The sequence below is a fragment of the Manis javanica genome, chromosome 14 (genome assembly GCF_040802235.1).
Source record: "Manis javanica isolate MJ-LG chromosome 14, MJ_LKY, whole genome shotgun sequence".
Classification (NCBI taxonomy): Eukaryota; Metazoa; Chordata; class Mammalia; order Pholidota; family Manidae; genus Manis; species Manis javanica.
In genome coordinates this window covers 77,481,646-77,504,999 of record NC_133169.1, presented here as the reverse complement: position 1 = coordinate 77,504,999, position 23,354 = coordinate 77,481,646, and the positions used below count along the sequence as shown (strand labels likewise).

The 23,354-nt window shown below is 42.9% G+C and overlaps 1 protein-coding gene and 1 pseudogene across 1 annotated transcript; both read left to right on the top strand.

The window, feature by feature from the left end:
• The first annotated feature begins 434 nt into the window (after positions 1-434).
• LOC140846214 (protein FAM170A-like) lies at positions 435-6,669 on the top strand. The gene is made up of 3 exons (XM_073221870.1): positions 435-694; positions 4,444-4,593; positions 5,614-6,669. Exons 1-3 carry the CDS (start codon positions 625-627, stop codon positions 6,324-6,326), a joined length of 933 nt encoding a protein of 310 aa, XP_073077971.1. The 5' UTR covers positions 435-624; the 3' UTR covers positions 6,327-6,669.
• Positions 6,670-10,951: 4,282 nt separating this feature from the next.
• LOC108400889 (GTP:AMP phosphotransferase AK3, mitochondrial pseudogene) lies at positions 10,952-13,528 on the top strand (annotated as a pseudogene).
• Positions 13,529-23,354: the final 9,826 nt, after the last annotated feature.

Here is a 23,354-nt window from a genome sequence, read left to right as displayed (position 1 = left end):
TTTTTCCTTCCTTTCTTTCTCCTCCCTCTCCCCTCCCCCTCCCCCCTCCCCCATTCCCCCTCACCCTCACCCTCCCCCCTCCCCCACTCCCTCTCACCCTTACCTTCACCCTCACCCTCATCCCCTCACCCTCACCCTCTCCCCCTCCCCCTTCCCCTCCCCCTCACCCTCTCCCCCTCCCCTTTCCCCTTCCCCTCATCCTCTCCCCTCCCCCTCTCCCCCCTCCCCCTCTCCTCTTTCCTCTCCCTCTCCCTCTCCACATCATTGGAGGAGAAAGAAAGAAGTTTTGATATGAAATGCAAGATAAAAATTCAAGTTGATGGTAGAGTTTGTGTTGGGTAAAAGGGATCCCCCCCATCAGTGGTCTGCTCTGATGCATGTGTCACAATGCTATGGAACACTGTCTCACTTACATCATAATGGCCCTCCTGCTGTACTTAAGCACCGGCCAGGCCAGTGAGTGAGTGAGGGAGTTGAGTGAGGGAGTGAGGAGAGAGCCTCTCCAGTTGCTTGTTGTTCTTGAATTGTTGACTTGATTTGTGACTGTCATCACTTGAACCTCTGGCAGCAGAGTTCCAGGGAGGAAGGCGACTGATTTTAAGTCATTCTCTGAAGTGCTGAGCCATGAAGCACAAACGAAAGAAGAAACATCTTGAAACCACACGTTCCCCCAAAGTTGCCAGGATGTCAGGAGGTGTGTGTCAGTGATATTCTATGAGCATTGGGGATCTAGAAACTGTCTTATACAGAAAAAAGGAATGAAGATTCCTACCTATGGGAGAGAAAGGGCAGGAAGGCGGGAGGGAGGAAAAGGTGTGGGTGCACCGGTCTTTCTAAGGGATCAGATAATCTGGGGGTCAAGAGAAGGTTCCTGTGACCAGGTCCTTGTCTCTGTGGCGTAGGACCTGTGTTCCCTACATCAGGCCGCTCTGGGCTACTGTATCACAGATGTAGTGATTGATAAGTATAATTTTTCTTACATAATGTATTTCCCTTTATTTTTCTTTTTTACAAAACTGAGGCCATTTGTTAAGTAAATGGATATTGTTATAAGTTTTCCAATAATATTTTTTCCAGTTAATCAAGAAAGTGTGGCTCAAAGAGGTAAGTGAAAAATAGGAAAAAGTTTGAGTACCTAAAATTGGAGGTGCAGGGATGAGAGTGTGAAATCACACAGAAAATGGACTGATTTTTTAGATTGTGTCTGACATAAAGACCTTTTGTTCACTGTCTCAGAGCACAGAGGTGTAAATGTGAGGCTCCTTGATGAAATTTAAGGGAAAAACCAACAGGATACAGACACACACACACACACACACACACACACACACACGCATGCACGCACATGTACGCACACTGCCATTTACCTGCAATGGTTGAATTGAGAAAGTTTGGCTCTTTCTGGAAAAACGGGGACCTGAAATTTCCAGTGACTTATGTTTAAAAAGTAAACAGGTCCTATGAGGAAGAGCCAATGCTCAGGAACGGGAGGGGACAGATCAGGACCAAAACCGAGGGTCCCAGTGGTGGCTCATGAGGAGAACGTGACATCTGGATTTCAGCACACCCCAGGGGGGCCTTGGGGAGAGGCTTGGGAAGTGAGTCTGTCTGCAATCCAGCTTCAATACAAACAGTGCCTGTTCAGAGATTTTTAGTGTGAACTACGAGACATGCCAAACACATTCACACCAATTCACACATACATATACAGCATAAATAAGCCAACGGGAAGCCACAGAGTAATTCTAATATAATGGCTTCTTAATATGTACTAGGTCCAATTATTTGCCTCTCAAAACTCATTATATCACTAATGGAGTAGATTCATTAGTTGAAGTGTTTCTCTCAGGTAATGCCTTATCCTCACCCTTGGGGAGATTTAGTGATGTGGTTACTCAAGATACATGTCTTTTGTTTAATCCATATCACTGGTTCTCAAGTTTTGACATGAGGTGCAAGATAAACATTCAAGTTGATGGTAGAATTTGTACTGGGTAAAAGGGATCCCCCCCATCCTCCCACCTCAGTGGTCTGCTCTGATGAACGTGTCAGAATGCTATGGAACCCTCTCTCACTTACATCATAATGGCCCTCCTGCTGTACTTAAGCACTGGCCAGGCCAGTGAGTGAGTGAGTGAGGGAGTGAGTGAGGGAGTGAGTGAGTGAGTGAGGAGAGAGCCTCTTCAATCACTAGTTGTTCTTGAATTGTTGACTTGATTTGTGGCTGTCATCACTTGAACCTCTGGCAGCAGAGTTCCAGGGAGGAAGGCGACTGATTTTAAGTCACTCTCTGAAGTGCTGAGCCATGAAGCACAAACGAAAAAAGAAACAACTTGAAACCACACGTTCCTCCAAAGTTGCCAGGATGTCAGGAGGTGTGTGTCAGTGATATTCTATGAGCATTGGGGATCTAGAAACTGTCTTATACAGAAAAAAGGAATGAAGATTCCTACCTATGGGAGAGAAAGGGCAGGAAGGCGAGAGGGAGGAAAAGGTGTGGGTGCACCGGTCTTTCTAAGGGATCAGATAATCTGGGGGTCAAGAGAAGGTTCCTGTGACTAGGTCCTTGTCTCTGCAGCGTAGGACCTGTGTTCCCTACATCAGGCCGCTCTGGGTTTCTGTATCACAGATGTAGTGATTGATTAGTATGATTTTTCTTATATAATGTATTTCCCTTTCTTTCATTTTTTACAATGTTACAAGTTTTCCAATAATACTTTTTCCAGTTAATGATGAAAGTGTGGCTCAAAGAGGTAAGTGAAAAATTAGGAAAAAAGTCTGAGTGCCTAAAATTGGAGGTGCAGGGATGAGTGTAAAGTCATACAGAAATTATTTGATTTCTTAGATTGTCTCAGATATTGAGACCTTTCTTTCATTGTCTTAGAGTACAGACATGTAAATGCAAGGCTCCTTTATGAAAGAGAAAAACCAGCAGGATACACACACACACACACACAAATACCATTTAAAGCACGATAGCTGAATTGAGAAAGTTCAGCTCTTTCTGGAAAAATGGGAAACTGAAATAGTTGTAGTGACTGTGAGGTGACCGTGTGTCTTCCCTTGGCTTATACAGCATAAGTAAGCCAAGGGAAGACACAGAGCTGTTTCTAATATACTGGCTTGCTTAATATGTACCACATCCAATTATTTGCTTCTCAAAACTCAACTCAAGATTCATTAGTTGGAGTAGATTAGGCCTGAATAACTAATGCACAAAGGAACCTATTTATTTCTTATGCAACAATCAGTGTATGTCAAGGAATAGGGCAAGTCTCCCTGCTGATAGAAACTTTTTATCCTGAACACTCAGCTTTCAAATAGAACCCAGGTTATCAACATCCCACTTAGCTAGAAAAGGGAAGAGCACGGCGGGGCACAGAGGAGGACTTCATGCCTATGCCTGGTTGGGCCACTTGTCCTTACCACTCATTTCCAACTGCAGAAAACTTACTCACATGGTCAGAATGACTGTAGCTCCGGAGGAAGGGCGTTCCAGGCCCAGGGCCAAGGCCCCCTCTGGAACTGGTGAAACCAAGACAAGTCCAGGAAGAGGGCAGGTTGGGAGAAAGGCTTTTCTTCCTTGCAGTCACTGGCAGCTCATGCTCCCCAGCCTGGCACACACTCCACTGCCACACCTCTGCTGGAGACAGTCTGAGTCACCGTGGTGTGGGCTGAGAGCGAGAAGGGGCTGAGGAGGAGCCAGGCAGGGAGACGGGGCAACGCGATGGCCTAGGCTCAGAACTGAGTCCCTCCCCTCAGCAGGGCCATAAATGACCCCTTGCCCAAGAACTGCCCGGGGTGTCCGTTTCCAATCCCCGGGCAGAAATGTATCATGTGGGTGTGTCTGCCTCCTTTGAAAGTGGTTTTCAAAAGATCTGAATAGGGAGGCTGAGAGTCTTGGAGAAATGCAGAAATCCACTCCCAGAAGAGGAGTCTGGGGCGAGTGTGTAAAGTCTTCATTAGAGCATCTCCAGCACCATGGCTGCTGCCCAGGAACTCCCTGCAAAAATGCTGTATCTCTACCCCTCTGTGTATTTATACTGACATCCCTCTTTCCTTACATCAATACAGATACCAATCTAGACAGGCAGGCAGGCAGGCAGACATGCAGAATTCTTTTAAAACTTGTACCCATGTCCTCTAATTACATAATTTCTCATGAGGAAAAAGGAGCTAGTATCCAATTTTAGTCACTAGTTTTTGATATTCTGTATATATCTTTAGAAATATCACATACAAGATACCCAGTATCACTGACATCTACTACACACAATTTTCATAATTGCTGTGTCCTTATATTTTGGAGCAAGTGAGTTTCAAATGCTTAATTTCATGGGAGGGGTTTCAGTGCCTAATGTGATTATCCACTCAACATGTCTTTTTTGAATGGATACAGATACCAGAAAACGCTACATTGGTTTTCTTTTATTCATTCCTCAGAATTTGAGAAGACTCAAGGGAATCCTCCTGAGCCTGAGGCACATGTGGTGGTCGGAGAGAACAATCAGACACCAGGAGAACAGCCCCCTGTCTTGGAGTGTTTCTCCCGAGCGTCCTCTCCAGGAAAGTGTCGTGCTGCTGCTGAGGATGGTAAGGGAGACACAAAGGCTGGACGGGATGAATAGCTGGCGTGGCTCAGCCCAATCCCTACTTACTTCACTTTCCCTTCAAAAACAGGAAAGGGCTTCAGGGCAGAGGAACTAAGACTGAAGCCTCTGCAGAGGGACAAATTGGGGGTGTGCTTTCAAGGATAGGGCAGATCCCCATGTGAACACTGGGACAGCTGTGAGATGGTGGGCTGTGCTGGTAACAGGGTGGGAATTCAATGACCTCTTCCCTCAGATGAACACAAACTCACACACTCACACACCCTATATTCCTTCACACCAGATAGAGCCCCACTATTCCTTTCACTTTTTCTCTCATATACACATCCCTTCATTCCAGATGCGTCCTTCCCATCCTCTACGAGCGTTACACAGATACACACTGCCACCTTCCCTGCTCACACAATCATTCTCAGACTCTGCTGTCTACACACTAACCCATAAAGAATGTACACCCTCTCACCAGATAACTTGTTCTAGTTCCCTCATTAGAGCCGGCCTAAGCACGGAAACACTCACAGGCCCTGAAATGAATGCATTGTCATATACAGGCTTTCTATTCCACATACCCTGCACCCACAAAACCTTCAGCCCAAAGCCTTCAGCCCCTCAGGGAGCTGCACTTCTGGGAAGCTCAAGCACAATTCCTCCAACACGCTCTGTCTTTAGCTGTTTCACAATAAAAACATGTACCACCCCTGTTCACGTTTATTGTCGCACCACACACACATGTACACCATCATTCACCACCCCCTTACCAATGTCAGAAACACTCACCATGTATGTTCCAGAACATACACAGACCTCCACACCCTCAATCCCACATAATTACACCACACACATACCTCAGATAAAATGTATGTCACACGGCATTCTGTGATTTCACATATGTGTGCACTTCCAGGCCATGTGCCCACCTAGGATTATTCTCATGACCATCTCAACTCCTGCAGACTTCACACACTTTTTCTAGTTTTCTCATGTCTGAAATTTCCTTTCCCAGGAGGAGGAGGAGGAGGAATCCCTCAGGTGCATCAGGTTGTTCCTCATACTGAGCATCTTGAGGTGACTCAACCCCAGGTCTTGGAGGAACAGGAAGCTCCCTCCGTCTCTACTGAAGACTCCTTTCCACCATACCTGGGAATGGCAGGCGTCAAGATTTACTACAGGCGGGTCCAGATGAAAAGAGGCGTGGCTGAGTCATGGGATGACGTGGAAGTCTATGAGCCCGCCTCTAAGAAGACCAAAAGAGAATCTGTTTTTTCTGAAGAGGCTGAACAGGCCTCAGACATATGGAGTCGCTTGTCTACACGGGAACTCATAGATGTCAGCGACTATAGCGAAGCTTCAGAGGAGAGGGAGCAGGCTGGCAGTGTGGGGGAGCCTCCAGCCCAGGAGAGGGAGCAGGCTGGCAGTGCGGGGGAGCCTCCAGCCCAGGAGAGGGAGCAGGCTGGCAGTGCGGGGGAGCCTCCAGCCCAGGAGGAGATCCCCAGGGCCGAGACGCCTGAGTGGCTGGTGGCCCTGGACAGCGGCTTCAGGTGCCTGGGCTGCTGCCGGGTTTTCCCCAGCGTGGAGGTCCTGCAGGACCACGTGGACAATGCGGTCCGTGAGGGCTTCAGCTGCCAGGTTTTCCATCGCATCCTGGCTTGGCTGAATGACAACAGTAAGGAAAAAGAGGAGGAGGAGGAGAATCATGCACGATTATGTAGATGGTAGACTGAAGAACACTTTGGCAGGAAGACATCCTCCTGCGAGTACGTAGACTTCTTCCGGCCCTAGGAAAGTGGAAGTGAAGTAGCCCAGACTCTACTGAGGGCCTTCATCTCTTAGCAGCCATGATACCCACTTTGTTTAAATGTATCCACCACCTTCCCTACATACATACCTGTGTTGGGCCAATCTGCGCTAATAGCTTATCTTTTGTCTGCAACTCAAATTAAGGTCCATGAGCCACTACAACTGGACTTATTTTCAGCTCCTCTCTTTTGAAGGACTTGGCTCTTTCAGCTGTTACTTTAACTAACTAAGCATCCTTACTAGCCCTTCAATAAATCTTTGTTCTGTCTCAATTAGCCTGAGTCATTTACTTTTGTTCGTCATATAACATATCTTAATGGATATGCAAATTAGCTTTAACATAATTTCTTCCTTTTTGATCACTGAAATGGTATAGCCTAGGAAGGAGTAGCACAATATTCCTCTGAGTTTATACTGAAGCAGTAAGGGGCATATACTTATACTCAGTATGTATACTATGTTCTTGATTAATTAGGAAGCTGTGTTGAGAAGGTTTACATATGTATACAAATAATTGGACTTCAGTAGAGTAGACCCAGGCTTAAATTCTTTACCAACTCTTAGCAGCTTTGCACACATTGTTTGTGCTTAAAATAACAGGGATTGTGAAGGTAACAGACACAGGTTAAAGCACCTAGTACACTGTCTGGCATAAATGGAGGCTCAAAATAATTTCTCATTCGTTTTTGAGATTTGTTTTCCTTACCTTCGATAATGAGCAGTTTGATTATGAATTGTCTGGGTAGGGTTTTTACTTTTTTTAGTTTCTATTAAGATTTTCTGAGCTTTAAAAAAAAAGCAAACTCTTTTAAATGTTGATATAAACTCACAAGAGGTTGCAAAAGCAGTCCAGGGTGGTCCCATCTACCCATCATGCGCCGCCCCCAACATGATCACAGTACGTTATCCAAACAAGGAAGTTGATTGGAACAATACCATAAGCCAGACTACAGACCTTCCTCAGATTTCACTACGTTAGCAGGTGTCATTCTTATTTTTTCAAGTATAATTCTATGGCATTTTCTCCTTTGTGTAGATTTATATGCCCATCACTCCAATCAAGATACAGAGATGTTCTGTTTCCTCAAAGCAAACCCCTCACGTGGCTCTTGACAGTCCCATCTCTCCTTCCTTTCCCTAACTCCTGGTGACCGCTCTCCATCTCTCTCTATTTTCTTTTCACATCAAGAACTTTATATAAGTGGAATCATTTAGTATATAAACTTTTGAGATTTTTACATTTTTTATTTCAAACATAATTCCCTTAAAACCCAGCCAAGTAATTGCATATATTAATAGTCAATTACTTTTATTGCTGAGTATTCCATTTCGTGATGTAGAACAGTTCAGGGTATCACATATTCACAAGGGCATTTTGCCATTTCACATTACTGGTGATTACAGGTTAAGCTTCTATGATGTTAGTGTTGAGGTTTTTGTGATAAATTGTTTTCATCTTTCTCATATAAATGCCTAAGAATGTTAGTGTTTGGTCATATGGTAAGAGTATACCTTCTTTAAAAACTGCTCACCAGTTTCCATAGTGGCCTTACCATTTTTGTATTCCCACTGATCTATGAGTAATTCTGTTTCCCTGCATCCTCACCAGTATTTGATAGTGTGAAGTATTTTTAAGCCATTTTTAACAGACACACAGTAGCATCTTGTGGTTTTAACTTGCATTTCCCTAATGATAAGGGTTGCTAAACATCTTTTCCTGTACTTATCATTTGCATATTTCTTTTGTGAGTTGTCTGTGTAAGCTTTTTGCCCATCTTTTAGTTGGGTTCTTATTATTGAGAGAGTCCTTTATATGTTCTAGATATTATATATATGTATTGAGCTCCACAACTTGGGGTGAGGGGAGGAAATTTATGCATCTCATACTCTTTTACATGTTCTAACAAATATATATACAACTTTTGCAACTTAAAAATAAAGTTAGTTAAAGGTAATAAACATTTTATTTTTTAAAAGATTATAGCAAAATTATGGACACTAGATCAAATTTATTGCTTAACGATTACTGCATACAACACTTAACAAGGTAGATTGTACTAAAAGCTCCAATTTATAAGGGAGTTAAGAGAGAGTACGATAGTTTAACCATCCCAAGTCACACAGTTTGTATGTGGTTTCAGTAGTAGCCTTTCTCATTTATTTGCACAATTGAGATACAGGAAATTTTCTTAGAAGTAGAATAGCTGTGTCCAAAGTTTACAGAGTTATTGGCAAATTGCCCTCTACATTATTATTTCCTTTTTTACACTCACCATCAAGGAGTGTTTGCCCATTTTCTTACCAACATGGATTATCAGTCTTTAATTTACTAAACTCAAAGGTGAAAAAAATACTTTATTCTTCAAAGTTTCATTGCATTTATCTTAGGTTGAACATTCTTTCAGATGTGTGTTGTCCATTTACAATTTATTGCTGAAGACCAATTTCAAGGGAAGAAACACAAAATATCAAAGACACAAATTTTTTCCCTCCAATCCTGGAAGGATGACTTCATCCATGAGATTGTATCTTTGATGACTGAACAGGGTAAAATATTATGACTGACCCTATGAACTGTACTGCTGAAACTCACATCTAAATATTTCAGTGATTATTACTGACGGGGAATAGTTGTGAGTTGAAGGAAAAATAACCTCGAGACAACATGAATATTCTAATCCAAAGTTATAGATCTTACTTCTGAAAAGAAACCAACAATGAGAGAGCTGTATTGTAACTCCCTTTTTATTTTTCTCTAAATGTTCTGAAATGCTGTCTTGTGTTCCGTCTCTGCTTCTGAGGAGCAGTATCACCATGGGCTCATTGCTTAACCTCTTAAGGCCTGATCTTCTAATATGCAAAATAGGGATAATGATAGTTCCTATCTCAGAGGACTGGAATAACAGAGGAAGATGATGCTTTTAAGGTGTTTTTCACATTAAATATTCTCAATAAAAGTTGCTATGATGAAAGCTAGAGAAGCCGATTTATATCAATGGAAGGTCTATAAGGAGCCACCTACATCCAAGATAAAATTTGTAATAAAAGGTAGAACATGGTGAAATTGCAAGAAATGAATCTGAATTTAAATGAAAATGGAGGCTTCATATTTCTCCTTCATATCACTGTTACCCATTCCTGATCTGTCAGAAAACCTGACTAGAAATTCTGTGGAGAATCTATTTCATCATACAACAAAACATTAAGTCCAAAAATGGGGATCATAACATTTACTCATAGTGTGGCTTTGAAGAGGAAGTGGGAAAATATATGTACATCTCCCACCCACAGTATCTGTATACAGTAAGTGCTTAATAAATACCAGGCGGTGTCAGTTCTCTGGAATCCACGATGCCTTCCAAAAACAGTACCAGCTTCTCTTTGTTAAGTGGCAGGCATGGTGCTAAGCCTTTTCTACAGAAGTGGTTTCCTCTGACTATTCTAATCTCGCTCAGGGAGGGGGGATGAAGGAGAATGTCTATCGCCTCCTCTTAATCTCTTGTTGCCTGATAAACTTGAGCCAACTGTGTGTTCTGTGCTTGAATTTTGCCATATCTGTGTAGCACTTTTAAAACTGAAATTTATTGTTTAGTCTTGTTCTAAGCAAGAATACTGTGAAGCATTAGGTTTGATGTGCTAGTTGTGTTTTTTTCTTATGCACCTTAAAACAGGCACATTCATCATTAAAATTAAAAGGTGTTATTATTTAAGATACTCCAGAAAAAAAATTAAAGCTAGAACAAGATTGGCAAAATGTTGATCACTGTTGAAACTAGATGATGAGTGTGTGGGGCTGTATCGTTCCCTCTCTTATATACTCTTGGCATTTTCATAATAAAATCGTTTAGAAAATACAATCAAACATACTTTTTGAAGTGTGGGGAAGGGGAATGTTCTTTTGCAGAGACCTAAAATCATATCACATACCCAGGGGAGCAGTTGTCACACTTTGGAAACACTGGCTTATAATGGTCCCTGCATGGTCAGTGTCATGAGGACAGACACTCAGGTTTTGTTCTTTCTCATAGGCTGCATGTCCTATACTTAGAACAACTTGTCACATGTAGATAAATGCCCACTTAAAGTTTGCTGAATCAATGAATAAACGATAATCAAGCCCTTTATCCTCCTTGTGGCTTTTAGCTCTGTCTCCAGATGCCCTGAACTGCTTTTAACTCCCTGTCCCCAGGGAATGGACAATACATTAACTCAGTCGTTTTCACCTCAAAATGATTAGTACTGCAAAGCCAGGCTTAATCTGAGCAGGCCCTGCTGTTTTTCTTTTACTGCCCTGCCATTTGACTTCTGTTATTATGAAAAGTGTCCAGAAAGTTTAAATCAACTTCCACAATCATATTTGCCTGGCATTAGATGTTCTTTGCCAAAGGGGGTTAAATGTATTCCATGAGATTACTCGGCTGCTCTCTTTATGTATTTGGTTGAAGATCTATCAGATGCTATGAAGACCAAGTTTTACCTCAAATGGCTTCTGTGACTTCAGTCCGGAAAAGGAGGAAGGGGAGAGGTGGTCTCGTGAGCCAGAAATGAATCAGAGTGCTCAAGAGTGTGATGTGTACTCGCAGACCAACGTGAACAAGCGCCTGAGCCATTCAGAGCCCCTCCTCTCCCTCTCGCACCTGCAGCCAAGTGGATGCGACCTGCTCTCTCTGGGATATTCTGGGATCAGAGTCTGGTACCAAATTAGATACCTCAGTTAAAGGCAGAATATACCAGAAGTCTAAATCTATCCAGGAGAGTGCAAAGGCCTTGGTGCGATAGCTCTTTGCATAATTAGGTATCCTAAAGACAGTAACAGTGTGCTGTTTTATTATGCAAATCAAGTAGTGTTATATAGTGTTATACTAAATACCGTTACAAAATATAACATCATTTTTTTCCTTTGCCAGAGGATATGGGTCAAATTTCTATTAAATATCCATATGCCTTTTGAATCTTCTTACATATTCACTGTAACTCTTGAATATAGTAGCAATAAGAGATTATATGGCTAACTTCATAAAGACCTAAAATAGTAGAAACAATAAAAAAAGAGTCAGAGAAATTAGAGCAGCAGTTTTGCTCTGCTGCCACAAAATACAAATATAGAAATTAGGTTTCTAGTCCCAAACTCTTTGTTCTGGAAATAGATCTCTCTCTTGCTTATAGAATGAGAACAACCATCAAATCAAGTTTATGAATCTTTTTAGAGATGGAGTGGCTCGGGCAGGGATAGTGAATGCAGTGGGTGCAGGGCTGGTGGTCCAGCAGCCTCGCATAGCAACACCACCTGCATGATGCCCGGTCTGAGGCTGTATGAAACCAGTGCATTTGGACCACCCAGCCCAAAGCTGAGGATGTCCTCCATGACTTGTGCAGTAAATAAAACCTAAAGCATCTTCTCAAGGATGTGATCAGAAGGTAACTGTAAGTTTAAAAATTCTACATGAAAACAATGTGCAAATGGTCCATAACCAAATGGAAAGATGCACCATCACACTCATATTGAAGGGATTCAAGTTAAAATAGCTGGTTTGTTGAAACAGCTCCCTGACATCTCCCTTTGCTTCCATTCTTACAGATGGAACAATCTTTTAAAATCAGAAGTCTAGTCATGTCTTTCCACTGCTTGCAATCTGCCTTTCAGTTCACTTAATAGGTATTTAAACATAAATCATTATCATACTTTAAAATAAACTTAGGATAAATGATATCATTCTGCAACTTTTTATATTTTAATGTCATAGGGATCTTTTCACATGAGCATGTAGTAATCTGTCTCTGTCTCTTTAGCAGCTGTACTATATTCCATAGTGTGGTTAAGGTTCCTTTAGCTCTTATTAGTCAACATTTAGATTGTTAATTTTCTGCTGTTATAAATAAGGCTGAACATCCTCTATGTGCCTTCTTGTTGTTAAGTGAGAGTGTTTTTCTAAGGAAGTTAAGGAGAAGTAATTTTAAAAAAATATTCACAGCTGCTGCCAAGTTGCCTTCCAAATTAGCTGTGGGGACACCTCACCAGAGGAGTGTGAGAGACCTAGTTATTCAAACCTTTCCCAATATTTGCTACTAGATGTTCTGGACCATTCCATTGTTTATTCCTGTGACTCATATCATTCTTTAATTCTGGAAAATTCTTGTGTATTCTTTATTTAAATATTGCATCTCTCCACCCTCTCCACTTTCTACTTGTGAAAGGTGGAACTTTTAAATCTTCTCTTTGTTTCTTAATTTTTCCTTCATACCTACAATCTCTTCTTTAGAACTGCATCATGGGAGCGCCCGTGGCTCATCTTCAACTCAAGGATTTGCTCTTCTGCAGAGTCCATTTCTGTGTGTTAGTCTCCACCACGGGTGCTGCCCTCGCGCGTCCTCGTGGCTGCCGGAGAGCGCGGGAGTGCGCAGGCCAGGCGGAGTCCCTAGCGCTCGCGCCCCTGCCAGGACGGCCGCTCAGCAACCAGGGGGGCGTCGGGGCAGCTCCTGCGGGCGGCGCTCCTGGGCACCGTGGGCTCCGGCAGGGACACGGTCCTTGCGCATCATCAAATACTTGAGCGGGAACCTGCTCCGAGACAGCAATGCCGAGGGACATGGAAGTTGGTGTGCTGGCCAAGATTTTCATAGACAGGGGAAACCCATCCCAGCGACATCATGACTTGGCTGACCCTGCATGAGCTGAGAAACCACGCCCAGGAGAGCTGGCTGCTGGGTGGTTTCCCCAGGACTCTTGCACAAGTCGAAGCCCTGGACAGAGTTCATTTGATACACCTGGTAAAGAACCTGAATGTGCCCTTTGAGGTCATTCATTCAGCAGTGCCTCACTGCTCATCCACCGCGTCCACAACCTCGACTGTAACACTCCCAAAGCCGTGGGCGTGGGTGACTTGACGGGAGAGCCTCTCCTTCAGCGTGAGGGTGATAGACCAGAGACACTTACTAAGAGACCCAAGGCTTATGAAGACCGAACAAAACCGATCCTGGAATACTACCAGAGAAAAGGGGTGCTGGAAACATTCTCCGGAACAGAAACTCACAGGATCTGGCTCCATATGCGTGCCTTCCTGCAAACCAAAGTTCCACAAATACACTGGAAAGTGTTACTTACTGTGGAGGAAAAATCCTTGTAATTAGCAAAAGGGACAGAATCCCTTCTTTCATTTAGAAGTTCCATGTTCTGAGACTTTGAAAGTTACATCCGTTTCATTTCCTTGGCTTTTTTTCTGGATACCAAGGGTGTGCTAAATGGATCTGATAACTAAGATTTTTGAAATTGCCCAGTGTGTTTCATCCAGCTATCTTCTATAGGTGGGCAGTTAACAAATATCAAAGATGTCTAAACTTTAAAGAATTATTTTAGAGCAAAATTAAAAGAGCAATGGTAGTGATCTAACTTGTTCAGCAAGAATAAGTGATTGGTAAGGTTTCATATTTTTCGGGAAGAGTAAAAAATTACATTTTTCTACTTTGGAGAAAGTATCTTACCAGAAGTTTTTGTGTAGCCAGATGCCAGACACATGTCTCGCACATGGGACATGGTTTTGTGAGATGCTACGTCTATAAAATTCCAGATAAAAATAACTGGATTTATGGAGCCCTTTAAGAATGCAAATTCACTCCTGCCTTTAAACTAAGACACCTTTAAGGTTGCTGTATCCGCTTTATTTATTTTGTTGTTAAACATAACTTCAGTTTACTCAGAATTTTTAATTTGCTATAAAAATTTGATATAAAAATGCATCAAAAACATTTAAGAAAAGATTGCTTTGATATGACTTGTTTTCTTCCAAAAATACATGTGCACTGAGGGATATAACATATGTTCCAAGTTAATATTATTCTGATATAAGCTCTTGGATAAGAACCAAAGTTGAATGATTTTTCTTTAATGGAAAATGTAATTGACATGTTTTCCCACTTTACTCAGGTCAAAAAATGTGGGCTTTACAAAACTAAGGGAACAAAATAACAATAGACACAGAAGGGACTAGTGGTTACCCAAGGGGAGGGGTGGGGAAGAGTGGGTGGGACTGGAGAAGGGGATTAAGGGCCCCTATAACTCGCGATCACAATATAGGTGGGTCACAGGGGAGACAGTACCACACGGAGAAGACAATGACTCTGTAGCATCTTACCACGCTGATGGACAGTGACTGCAATAGCATGGGTGAGGACTTGATAATATGGGTGAATGTTGAAACCACTGTGTTATTTATGTGAAACCATCATAAAATTGTATATCAATGATACTTCAATTTAAGAAAAAAGGAATGTGGGCTTTAGGATCTACTTGTCAATTCTTTTTGATTTATATGCCCTGATGAGCAGCAGATAAGTATACAAAAATAAATGAAAGAAAACGTGTGACACTACATAAAATATGCATACTTTGTCATTAGGAAATAGGAATAGATTGGGCATGCCTGGTGGGAAATTCCTTGACAAAAATAGCAGTCATAATTAGTAAACAGGCATAGCAATAAAAAGGCTTTGTATGACAGGTTAACAAGAACCAGGAAAGTAAAAGTTTGCTGAAGGTGGAGTTCTTTATTTCTGATCTAGGAAGTTGGTACCTGCTAGCCTGCACAGCCCATCTGAATGGGGAAAAATCCTAATCCTGCCTGTGGGAGTAATCTGAGCAGCCACTTAAAAATCATTATTTTAGATTCCTTAGTGGGTTTAGGAGGATGCATGCTTATGTACTGTGGCCTGCTAAGAGGTGGAAGAGAAACTTGACTGTATCTTAAATGCTGAATATACCCTTATTTTATTTTTTTTTATTTTTTATTTTTGAGAGGGCACCTCTCATATTTATTGATCAAATGGTTGTTAACAGCAATAAAATTCTGTATAGGGGGGTCAATGCTCAATGCACAATCATTAATCCACCCCCAGCCTAATCCTCGTCAGTCTCCAATCTTCTGAAGCATAACGAACAAGTTCTTACATGGAGACAAATTCTTACATAGTGAGTAAGTTCTTAGATGGTGAACAGTACAAGGGCAGTCATCACAGAAACCTTTGGTTTTGATCACTCATTATGAACTATAAACAATCAGGTCAAATATGAATATTCATTTGATTTTTATACTTGATTTATATGTGAATCCCACATTTCTCCCTTATTATTATTATTATTATTATTTTTAATAAAATGCTAAAGTGGTAGGTAGATGCAAGATAAAGGTAGAAAACATAGTTTAGTGTTGTAAGAGAGCAAATGTAGATTATCAGGTGTGTGCCTGTAGACTAAGTGTTAATCCAAGCTAGACAAGGGCAATAAAACATCCACAGATGCAGAAGATTTCTCTCAAAATAGGGGGTGTGGGGTTCTAAGCCTCAGCTCTGTTGATCCCCAATTTCTTACCTGATGGCCCCCTGCGATGTGCCTGTCTTAGGTTGTTCCTCCCTTGAGGAATCTTACCCGTCTCTGGCTAACCAGTCATCTTCCGGGGCCATACAGGGAAATGTAAAGTTGATAAGTGAGAGAGAAGCAATATTGGCTGAAAAGGTTAGCTTTTTACTTCTTTGCAGATTTATGCCCTGTGGCTTCTATGCCCAGCATTTGTCTTGAGGTTGAATATACCCTTATTTTAGTTGGTGCTAAATCAAATGAAACAAGTCCTTGGACAGACTATTACTAACTGCCTTTGAACATGTGGCCCATTTTACTCCAGGTACTTAATGTACAAATATTATCAAGAGTTTCTTATGTATTTGGGGGAAAAACTTATTTTTCTTTATTTGGATGTTATTTGTCATTCATTGTCAATTTTTCAAAATGGCCCAAGTCTTTTTAAAAGGAGTACAGAAAACTTCATTCTTCAAAATACTTCCTACAATGTCTTATTTAAAGATTATTATGTGCTTTCTAAGAGCATGAGCTATGGTTGATGCTTGAACAACTTGGGTTTGAATTGCACTGGGCCACTTATATATGGATGTTTTCCAATAAACACACTGGAAAATGTTTCGGAGATGTGCAACCATTTGTAAAGACATTTTCTTTTATCTAGCTTCCTTTACTATAAGAATACGGTATATAATACATACACAGACTATATGTTAATCAACAGTTTCTGTTATTGGTGAGGCTTCTCATCAGCAACAGGCTCCTAGTAGTTAAGATTTTGGGGGAATCGAAAGTTGTATGCAGATTTCCAACTGTGTGTGTGGGGTTCAATGTTGTTCAAGGAAAAATAAAGTCTTAAACTTATGAGCGATCACTAGTCACTAGGTTATAAGACTCCATAAGTCTTTATTATAATAAAATTAATTTCAGGAAAAAAAATTAGTTTCATCCACTTACTCGGTTTTTCACTCTAAGGATCAAATTTTAATCTCCATGACCTCTAGCTGATTCATTTGTGACTCCTACATCCTCATACACTTATTGGAAAAATTTGCTTGTGCTTATTCTTAATTCCTGCTTTGCTTGCTCCATTACTTATCTGCTTGGGTGTTAGTTCATCATTTGGTTGAGTTTGTTCTCTCTTGCAATGTTGGTGTTCACTGAATGTGTGGTAATCTTGACTCTGCACTCTTCTACACAATTGAGATTCTGCATTAGGCTGCATTCTCAGTCACTGGGTATCATTTACTTGGGGAGATGGCTGGCAAATTATCCTCTGGACTTTTCTCAGGGACTGCAGAGAAGGATAAGCCACGGGGTGAGATTCCTCGGAGGTGTTCAGGCCTGCTACCCGGTTCCCTTGGCAATGGCCCATCTCATGACACATGGCCATGCCTTTCTGATTTGGGTTACCTGGCCATGACTCCTACCTGGAGGCTGATGCTTTGTCACTGCTGTTTGGCTCAAGGGCAGAAGAAGGCCATCTGTGGAGGATGGATCTCTGGCCCCTCCCACAGCACTGCCCCAGGGACCTATGTGCTGGCTGTCCTCTTCTGCTTCTCGTGCCTGTCACCTTTGGGGATGGAGCAGCCTTGGCACTCCCTTCGCGTTTTTGGCAATAGACTTCTGTGCACCATTGCGATTGGGCTTTCTGTCTTGGCATGACCCCATACTTGAGGATCTGTCCTGGTTTCTGGTTCACTGAAAGTTTCACTTCTCATTCAGGGCTATCATTTAAGGCCCTTGCTGCAGGAATGAAGAAGAGGTAGGATATACTTGGTCTACCATCCTGAAGTGGAAGCAGATGTCCTTGTCCCTTCCCAGAATTCATATGTCACCAAACCGAATGCTGCAGCTTCCCACTCTGGCTGCACATTACAGTCACCTGGGGGGTTAAGATGGAATCCTGACACCCCAGACATTTTGATTTAGTTCTCAGGGATGGGGGCCATGGTCATTGCTGTGCCCTTTGTATTTCAAAAGCTCCCTAATTTTTGCACACCACTGTCCTGCAGTAACTGAGCTGACTACCTCTGAGAGGGCCAGCCTTCAAAACTGTTCAGTAGAGACTCAGAACCACTGGGCAGTCACTCCATCTGGGCTCTGCCCTCCTCATCACTTCTTTTTCTCCTACACGTGGATATTTAAGGAAAGAATATTTTATCATTAGTCATTGCTATGGATAACTAACATATTTCACCTAACCTGTGTTGCTTATCAAATGCCACATCAAATGTCACTCCAGTTACTGATTTTTGGAAGCTTGCTTAACTGAACACCTTCTCCTGTGTGGCCAGTTGGTCAAGTTCTCTGATATCCCCACTGTATCTGAACTCAGCTAAGGATGCTCATTTTCAAGGGTGTGGTCCGTGAAACCAACTTGCCATGGAATCATGAAATATTTGTTTGATATTTGCTGGTTTTCAGTGGCTCTTGTTTAGTTGTAACTAAAAATCTGAAAAAAGCTGATGAAATGGATTCTGAAATTGAAGTAACTCCAACACAATGCATTTCTCTAAAAACAACTGAATTTTTATATGTTAGCACCTGACATAAACTTACATGGGGTGCCTTATCCTCCAGTTAGGCCTATGGTCTCCGTCTAGGCCCATGGTTCTGTGAGGTCCTTGCACACTTGTGGTGTTTGACCATGCAGGCACCCTTACAGCAGGTGCTTCCCCAGCAAGGGATATGAAAACACTGGGTATGCAGAATCAACATGGAGTTGGAGATGGAGAGTACTTGTAGGAAGAAGAGAAGTCTAGGGATGTGTGTAAGAGTGACACCACCCTCTATTCAGCAAGCTAAGAAAATGTTCATAATATCAAGGATTGGATAAAGTATTCAAAATTGGTGGTGGTGGTGGAGGACCCCAAAGGGGTCAGGGTTATTTGTAGGTCATCGAATGGGTGTCTAATGAAGAGAACATGAGGCTGCATGGATAAGGAATTCAGCTATTGTCGAGCTGTGCAGCTTTGGGGACTTACCAGCTATCCCACAGAGCCAGCGCTGCATGGATGGCAAACGCCCACCCAGTTATGAGTCTGGGGTTAAGTGAAGAAGGTCGGCAGGGGAAGAAGCAGGGAGGAAGGAATGTTAGGTGCTGACTCTTAGGAGAGAGCCTGGAGTAGAATGTATTATGAGAGTAGAATAAATTAGAAGAACATCTTTAGGACTAGAAAATAAATTAGAAAATATTGGCAAGAGAAGTGATGGAATTGAGGTAGAGGGAAAAGGAACAGATTCATACTCAGAGGGAATGAGCGCTAGGTCTGCCTTCTCAGTGTTTTTATTTCTTCTTGTAAAAAAAGAAAAATAATTCCTCTTATATCCCTTGAGCACTGGGACATGATAAGCACCGTTAACTGGGGTAAGTAAAGAGATCCAGGGAAATTCCTATGAAGTAAAGGAAGTCTTAGTGGGGTTTTCATCAAGCAGGACTAGGGCTCACTTCCTGGAGTCCTTACCCTTTGGCATCGCCAATTCGTGGGGCTCTAACCAGTGGAAACATTGCATGCACTGACTTTCTTTTTTTTTTTTTTTCAGATCATTTGAGAACTTGTGAAAATCTTTAGCAAGTTTAACAGCCCTAGAACCTTCCTTTTCTTAGTCTCCATGACCTTGCTCTCAAAAGGTGACAGATGTAAGCAAGAAAGCAATCAGATGACATTTCCATATGTATGGAAGCTTGGGCTCCAAGTTAGCCTTCACAGGGATGACTGGGACGATTCAGGCTGTAACAACTACAGCCTGACAACAAAGGTTTCTGCTGCATTGCAGTTTTGTCAGGAGCTCTCTTGTCACTTAAGAAGTCCTTGTAAAATGCAGCAGGCAGGGACCCTCAGGACCTGAAGCCTTACCGGAAGCCATGGTGGCTCCCAGAGCAATGCTGAGACAGGCCACTCTGCTTCCACGTTTCTGTGCACCAGGGGAGGGGAAATGTTTTGAGTCCTCAAACAACGAAACTAAAAACCACCCAAACAAACAAAAAGCCTCGACACCAAAAAAAGCACAACAACCTGGAAGAATAAGTCGAGTCCCGTTCAGGGGCACTGTCCTTCTGTTTGGATGGCTCTGTGCACCTGGCTTCCTGGTGGACATGGTGTTTGTGGTTTTCCTTGCCTTAAACCATGCTGTGTGGTTTCAGGAAGGTGAACAGGCCTTCCTGTTGCTGTCAGGCCCTTCCTCTTAGGAAGGTAGTCCCTAGAAGGGGGACCCATTCTATTGCGCAGTTAACAGTGAGGCTTGGAATCCTCTTGGAAGACAACGCAGTGAGTAATAATCTAGGATAGAAATGATGAGTTTCAGAGGATAAAGAGAGGGATGGCTGCCCAAAGCATGGATGCTGGTGACGTGGGATATGTGAAAGCCCATAGAGAGTCATGAAAATGGGACAGAAAGGAAGGTTGAAGAAGCTTCAGCCGTGTCTGCCTACATCCAGGCTGGGTGGTAATCAAATATTTTTGTCAGCTCTCCTCTCGCCTACAGAGCAATCTAAAACTTTTCTCTGCCATGACAGGCACACGCCACCCAAAATCCATGGAAATTGTCAGGCCTTTGTGGGACCGGTATTTTGCAATACTTCTAAATAACTACTTTTCTTCTTCTTTGCCCTGTAGCTCCTATTCCAGGAAAGGGTGTCCATTCCACACTGGGATGCATGACGACTGTGGGCTGCCTGGATCTGTTCAGCACCGTGTGCCCCTTTCAAGTCAGAAGGCTTCCTTCCTTGTGTCTCAGGAGCATTTGCTAACAGTCATGTGATTGCCCTTTTGCGATCTACAGCTGAACAGCCTGCTGAGTGCTATGAGCCACAGGTGCACTTAGAACTTGGCCTTTGGTCCTACAATCATCATGAGCTGTCGGGCAAATGCTCACATGAACATTGTGAGAACAAGTGCATGGAGAGGAGGTGGCCTTATCTCCAAAGTCACGCTCCAAACATGCAAAACTCCTGAAGAATAAGTCTCAGTCTTGAGCAGTGTAAGTAAGCGTGAGCATTCTTAAGTAACCTCACATTCTGTACAGTTTATCAGGGAAGTGCAAATAGTGTTCAATATCCAGACATGTGGTAAAATCCACTTACCCCCACCTCCTAAGCATGCAGCTGCATATGTAGGCCATCAGGGCTGAGTAAAAGCAGTCAACTCGGCAGGTTTGCTTGCTCAACCCAACCTTTACAACAGCCAAGTGGAGCCTCCCTGAGGGGTCCCACTCTCCCTGGGAATAAACTCGACGAATTTCTATTGTGTTTGGACTGCCCTGCCCATACTCACCATCTATTTTAGATAGCCCATGACTCTGACTCACAGAAACGAGCAAAGACAGCTTTAAACCAGGCTGCACACCCACTCCCTTGGTAGGAGTTTCCCAGCCAAAATGCTCGGGTCTGAGTGCTGACAGCGTGGACCCTCTCCTCTCCTGGCATCTATGAATAGACCCAGTGAGTGAGGTCACCACAACTCAACAAAAAACATGCAAATATTTAAAAATATCTCCCAAACCCACAAGTTGACAACTTGAATGAGAATGTGGGGGCACACACACACAAAGCCATTTATAGCTTGATGTCTTCTCTGGTAGAGTTAGCTGCGCCCAGATGCTGGGGGAGGGAAGAGGCCTGATGGAGTCCACAATGGGGCTCTAAGGCTACCAAGAGAGGCGGCCTGTTTAAAGGGTCCAGTGGCTCCAGGTGAGGTCATGGAAATGAAGTGCACAGTCAAGTTCCCATCCCGATGGCATCTTTCCTTTGTGAGGTTAATGCTCAGAAGCTGTTCTATCGAGAGCTCTTTTTGGCAGCCAGGTCTGAAACCACTCAAATTTGCTCAAATACATTGCGTATTGTGTGGGGGTAGCAGAGAGAAGGGGGAGTGCTCCCTCTAGGTATGAAAACGTCTTGGGGATTCAGGAATTGCTAATAAGGCAGACCTCAGTAGGGCGGGGAACACCCCTCAGAAGCCCTCCTTCATTTAGTGCAAGGCTCCCGGGCTTCAGGACTTGTGGGGCTCACACACACAAAACAGTCAGTCCCAAATGGAAGATTGCTTGTGTCATTCAGGCTCAGGGCCTGGGAGCAAAGGGGAGTGATGGGGACTCTGGACCACTTACATAATCAGAATTCTTCATTCACCTTGTCTCTTACAAGTTTGCTAAAAGCTGTCCAGTTATTCTTCCTGGAACCCCACAGGTAGCAGGTGAATCTGGAACATGCCTGTTGGTGCTCCTGGGTGGCCCCTCACAGGAACACGTGTGCTGTGAGCTCCAGTGATCTTTGACTGCATGTCCTAAAAGTCCGAAAAGTCCTAAGTGCACCTCGAGTCTGATTTCTCTGATCAACAAGCTTGTTCTTAGACAGGCATAATATCCATGCAGTTTGCTCTGGAAGCCCACCCACTGTAAAATGTGAAATTCTTCAGTTTTTAAGTGTTGGCAATCATTTGCAATTTAAAACCCTGCAGGCCAAGTAAAACACGTTGTGTGTCAGCTCCGTCCTGTGGGCGGCTGTTTGCAGTAGCTGGTGCCCTTATGCCAGAGCTTATGCTTCACGAATCTGCTTCCTTATGTCCCTCGGCCACACTGGCAAATTCTATCTTATCTCCAAGTGCAGAACCTCTGAGGAATAACTTATTGACTTCTGGCTTGGTTAAGGGCCATTCCTGGTCCAGATGCATGGTGGGCAGTATGGCCCATGAGGAAGGTGATGAAGTGGTTGTAGCAGATACAAACCGAGTGACCACTGTTGACATTTCCAGATTTTGCTTCCCTTTTGGATCATGTTTTTGAACTGAGAAGGGAGCAGAGGATTTGTCTTGCCTAAATTTTCTGAACCTTTCTAAGGTAAAAGGAATCAGCAATGATTAGAGACCATTTTTCTGCTCAAAATAAAAAATTTTCTAGCATGCTTAGAGGTGGCAATCCAACTGCAAGAGGGACTGTGTCTGGCATTTTCTCCACCAATTACTTCTGAGCATTTTCTGTAGCCACAATTGACTCTTTGCTCTTTTTTTCTTCACATTTCCAAAGTATACCACTCTACCTTACTGAGGTTTTTTGGGAAATAGGCTTATGCCCGAAGGCCTTTCCTGTAGGAAGAGTTCAAGAATATGCTCTATCTAGTAAACAAAAAAGAGAATTGGCAATTGTCAGTTTTTGAGGTGAGCTCCTTGTCTTCACATAGTTCTTATTTTCAGCGATGATGAAAAGGGCTGGTAATGCTGCCTACCTCTCTGCTTGCTTGGCCCGATCACAGAATTTGCCTTCTGATCCAGCATTCTCCACGGTGTTCTCCAAGTCTCTGTATACTCCATTCAATCTGTGTGTAATGAGGGACAGCAAATCTCGTCTTACCAAGATTTCCTCCCAAACATCCCATTTCTAGGAGGTGGCATCAGTGTCCTGTGGGGCTCTTTCTACTCACACACAGCAGAGCTCTGCTGATTTGGGGGCCCAGACACCTGAGTGTGGGTCCAGCTCTCCAGTTATTGACTGCTCCAAAAGTATATAGAAACAGAGGCAATAATGGAATAAAAAATGGAGAAGGCTGGCTCCCTTAAGTTTGGGGGAAGAATTATAAAGTCCCTAGGAAAACTTTGGAATTATTTTAC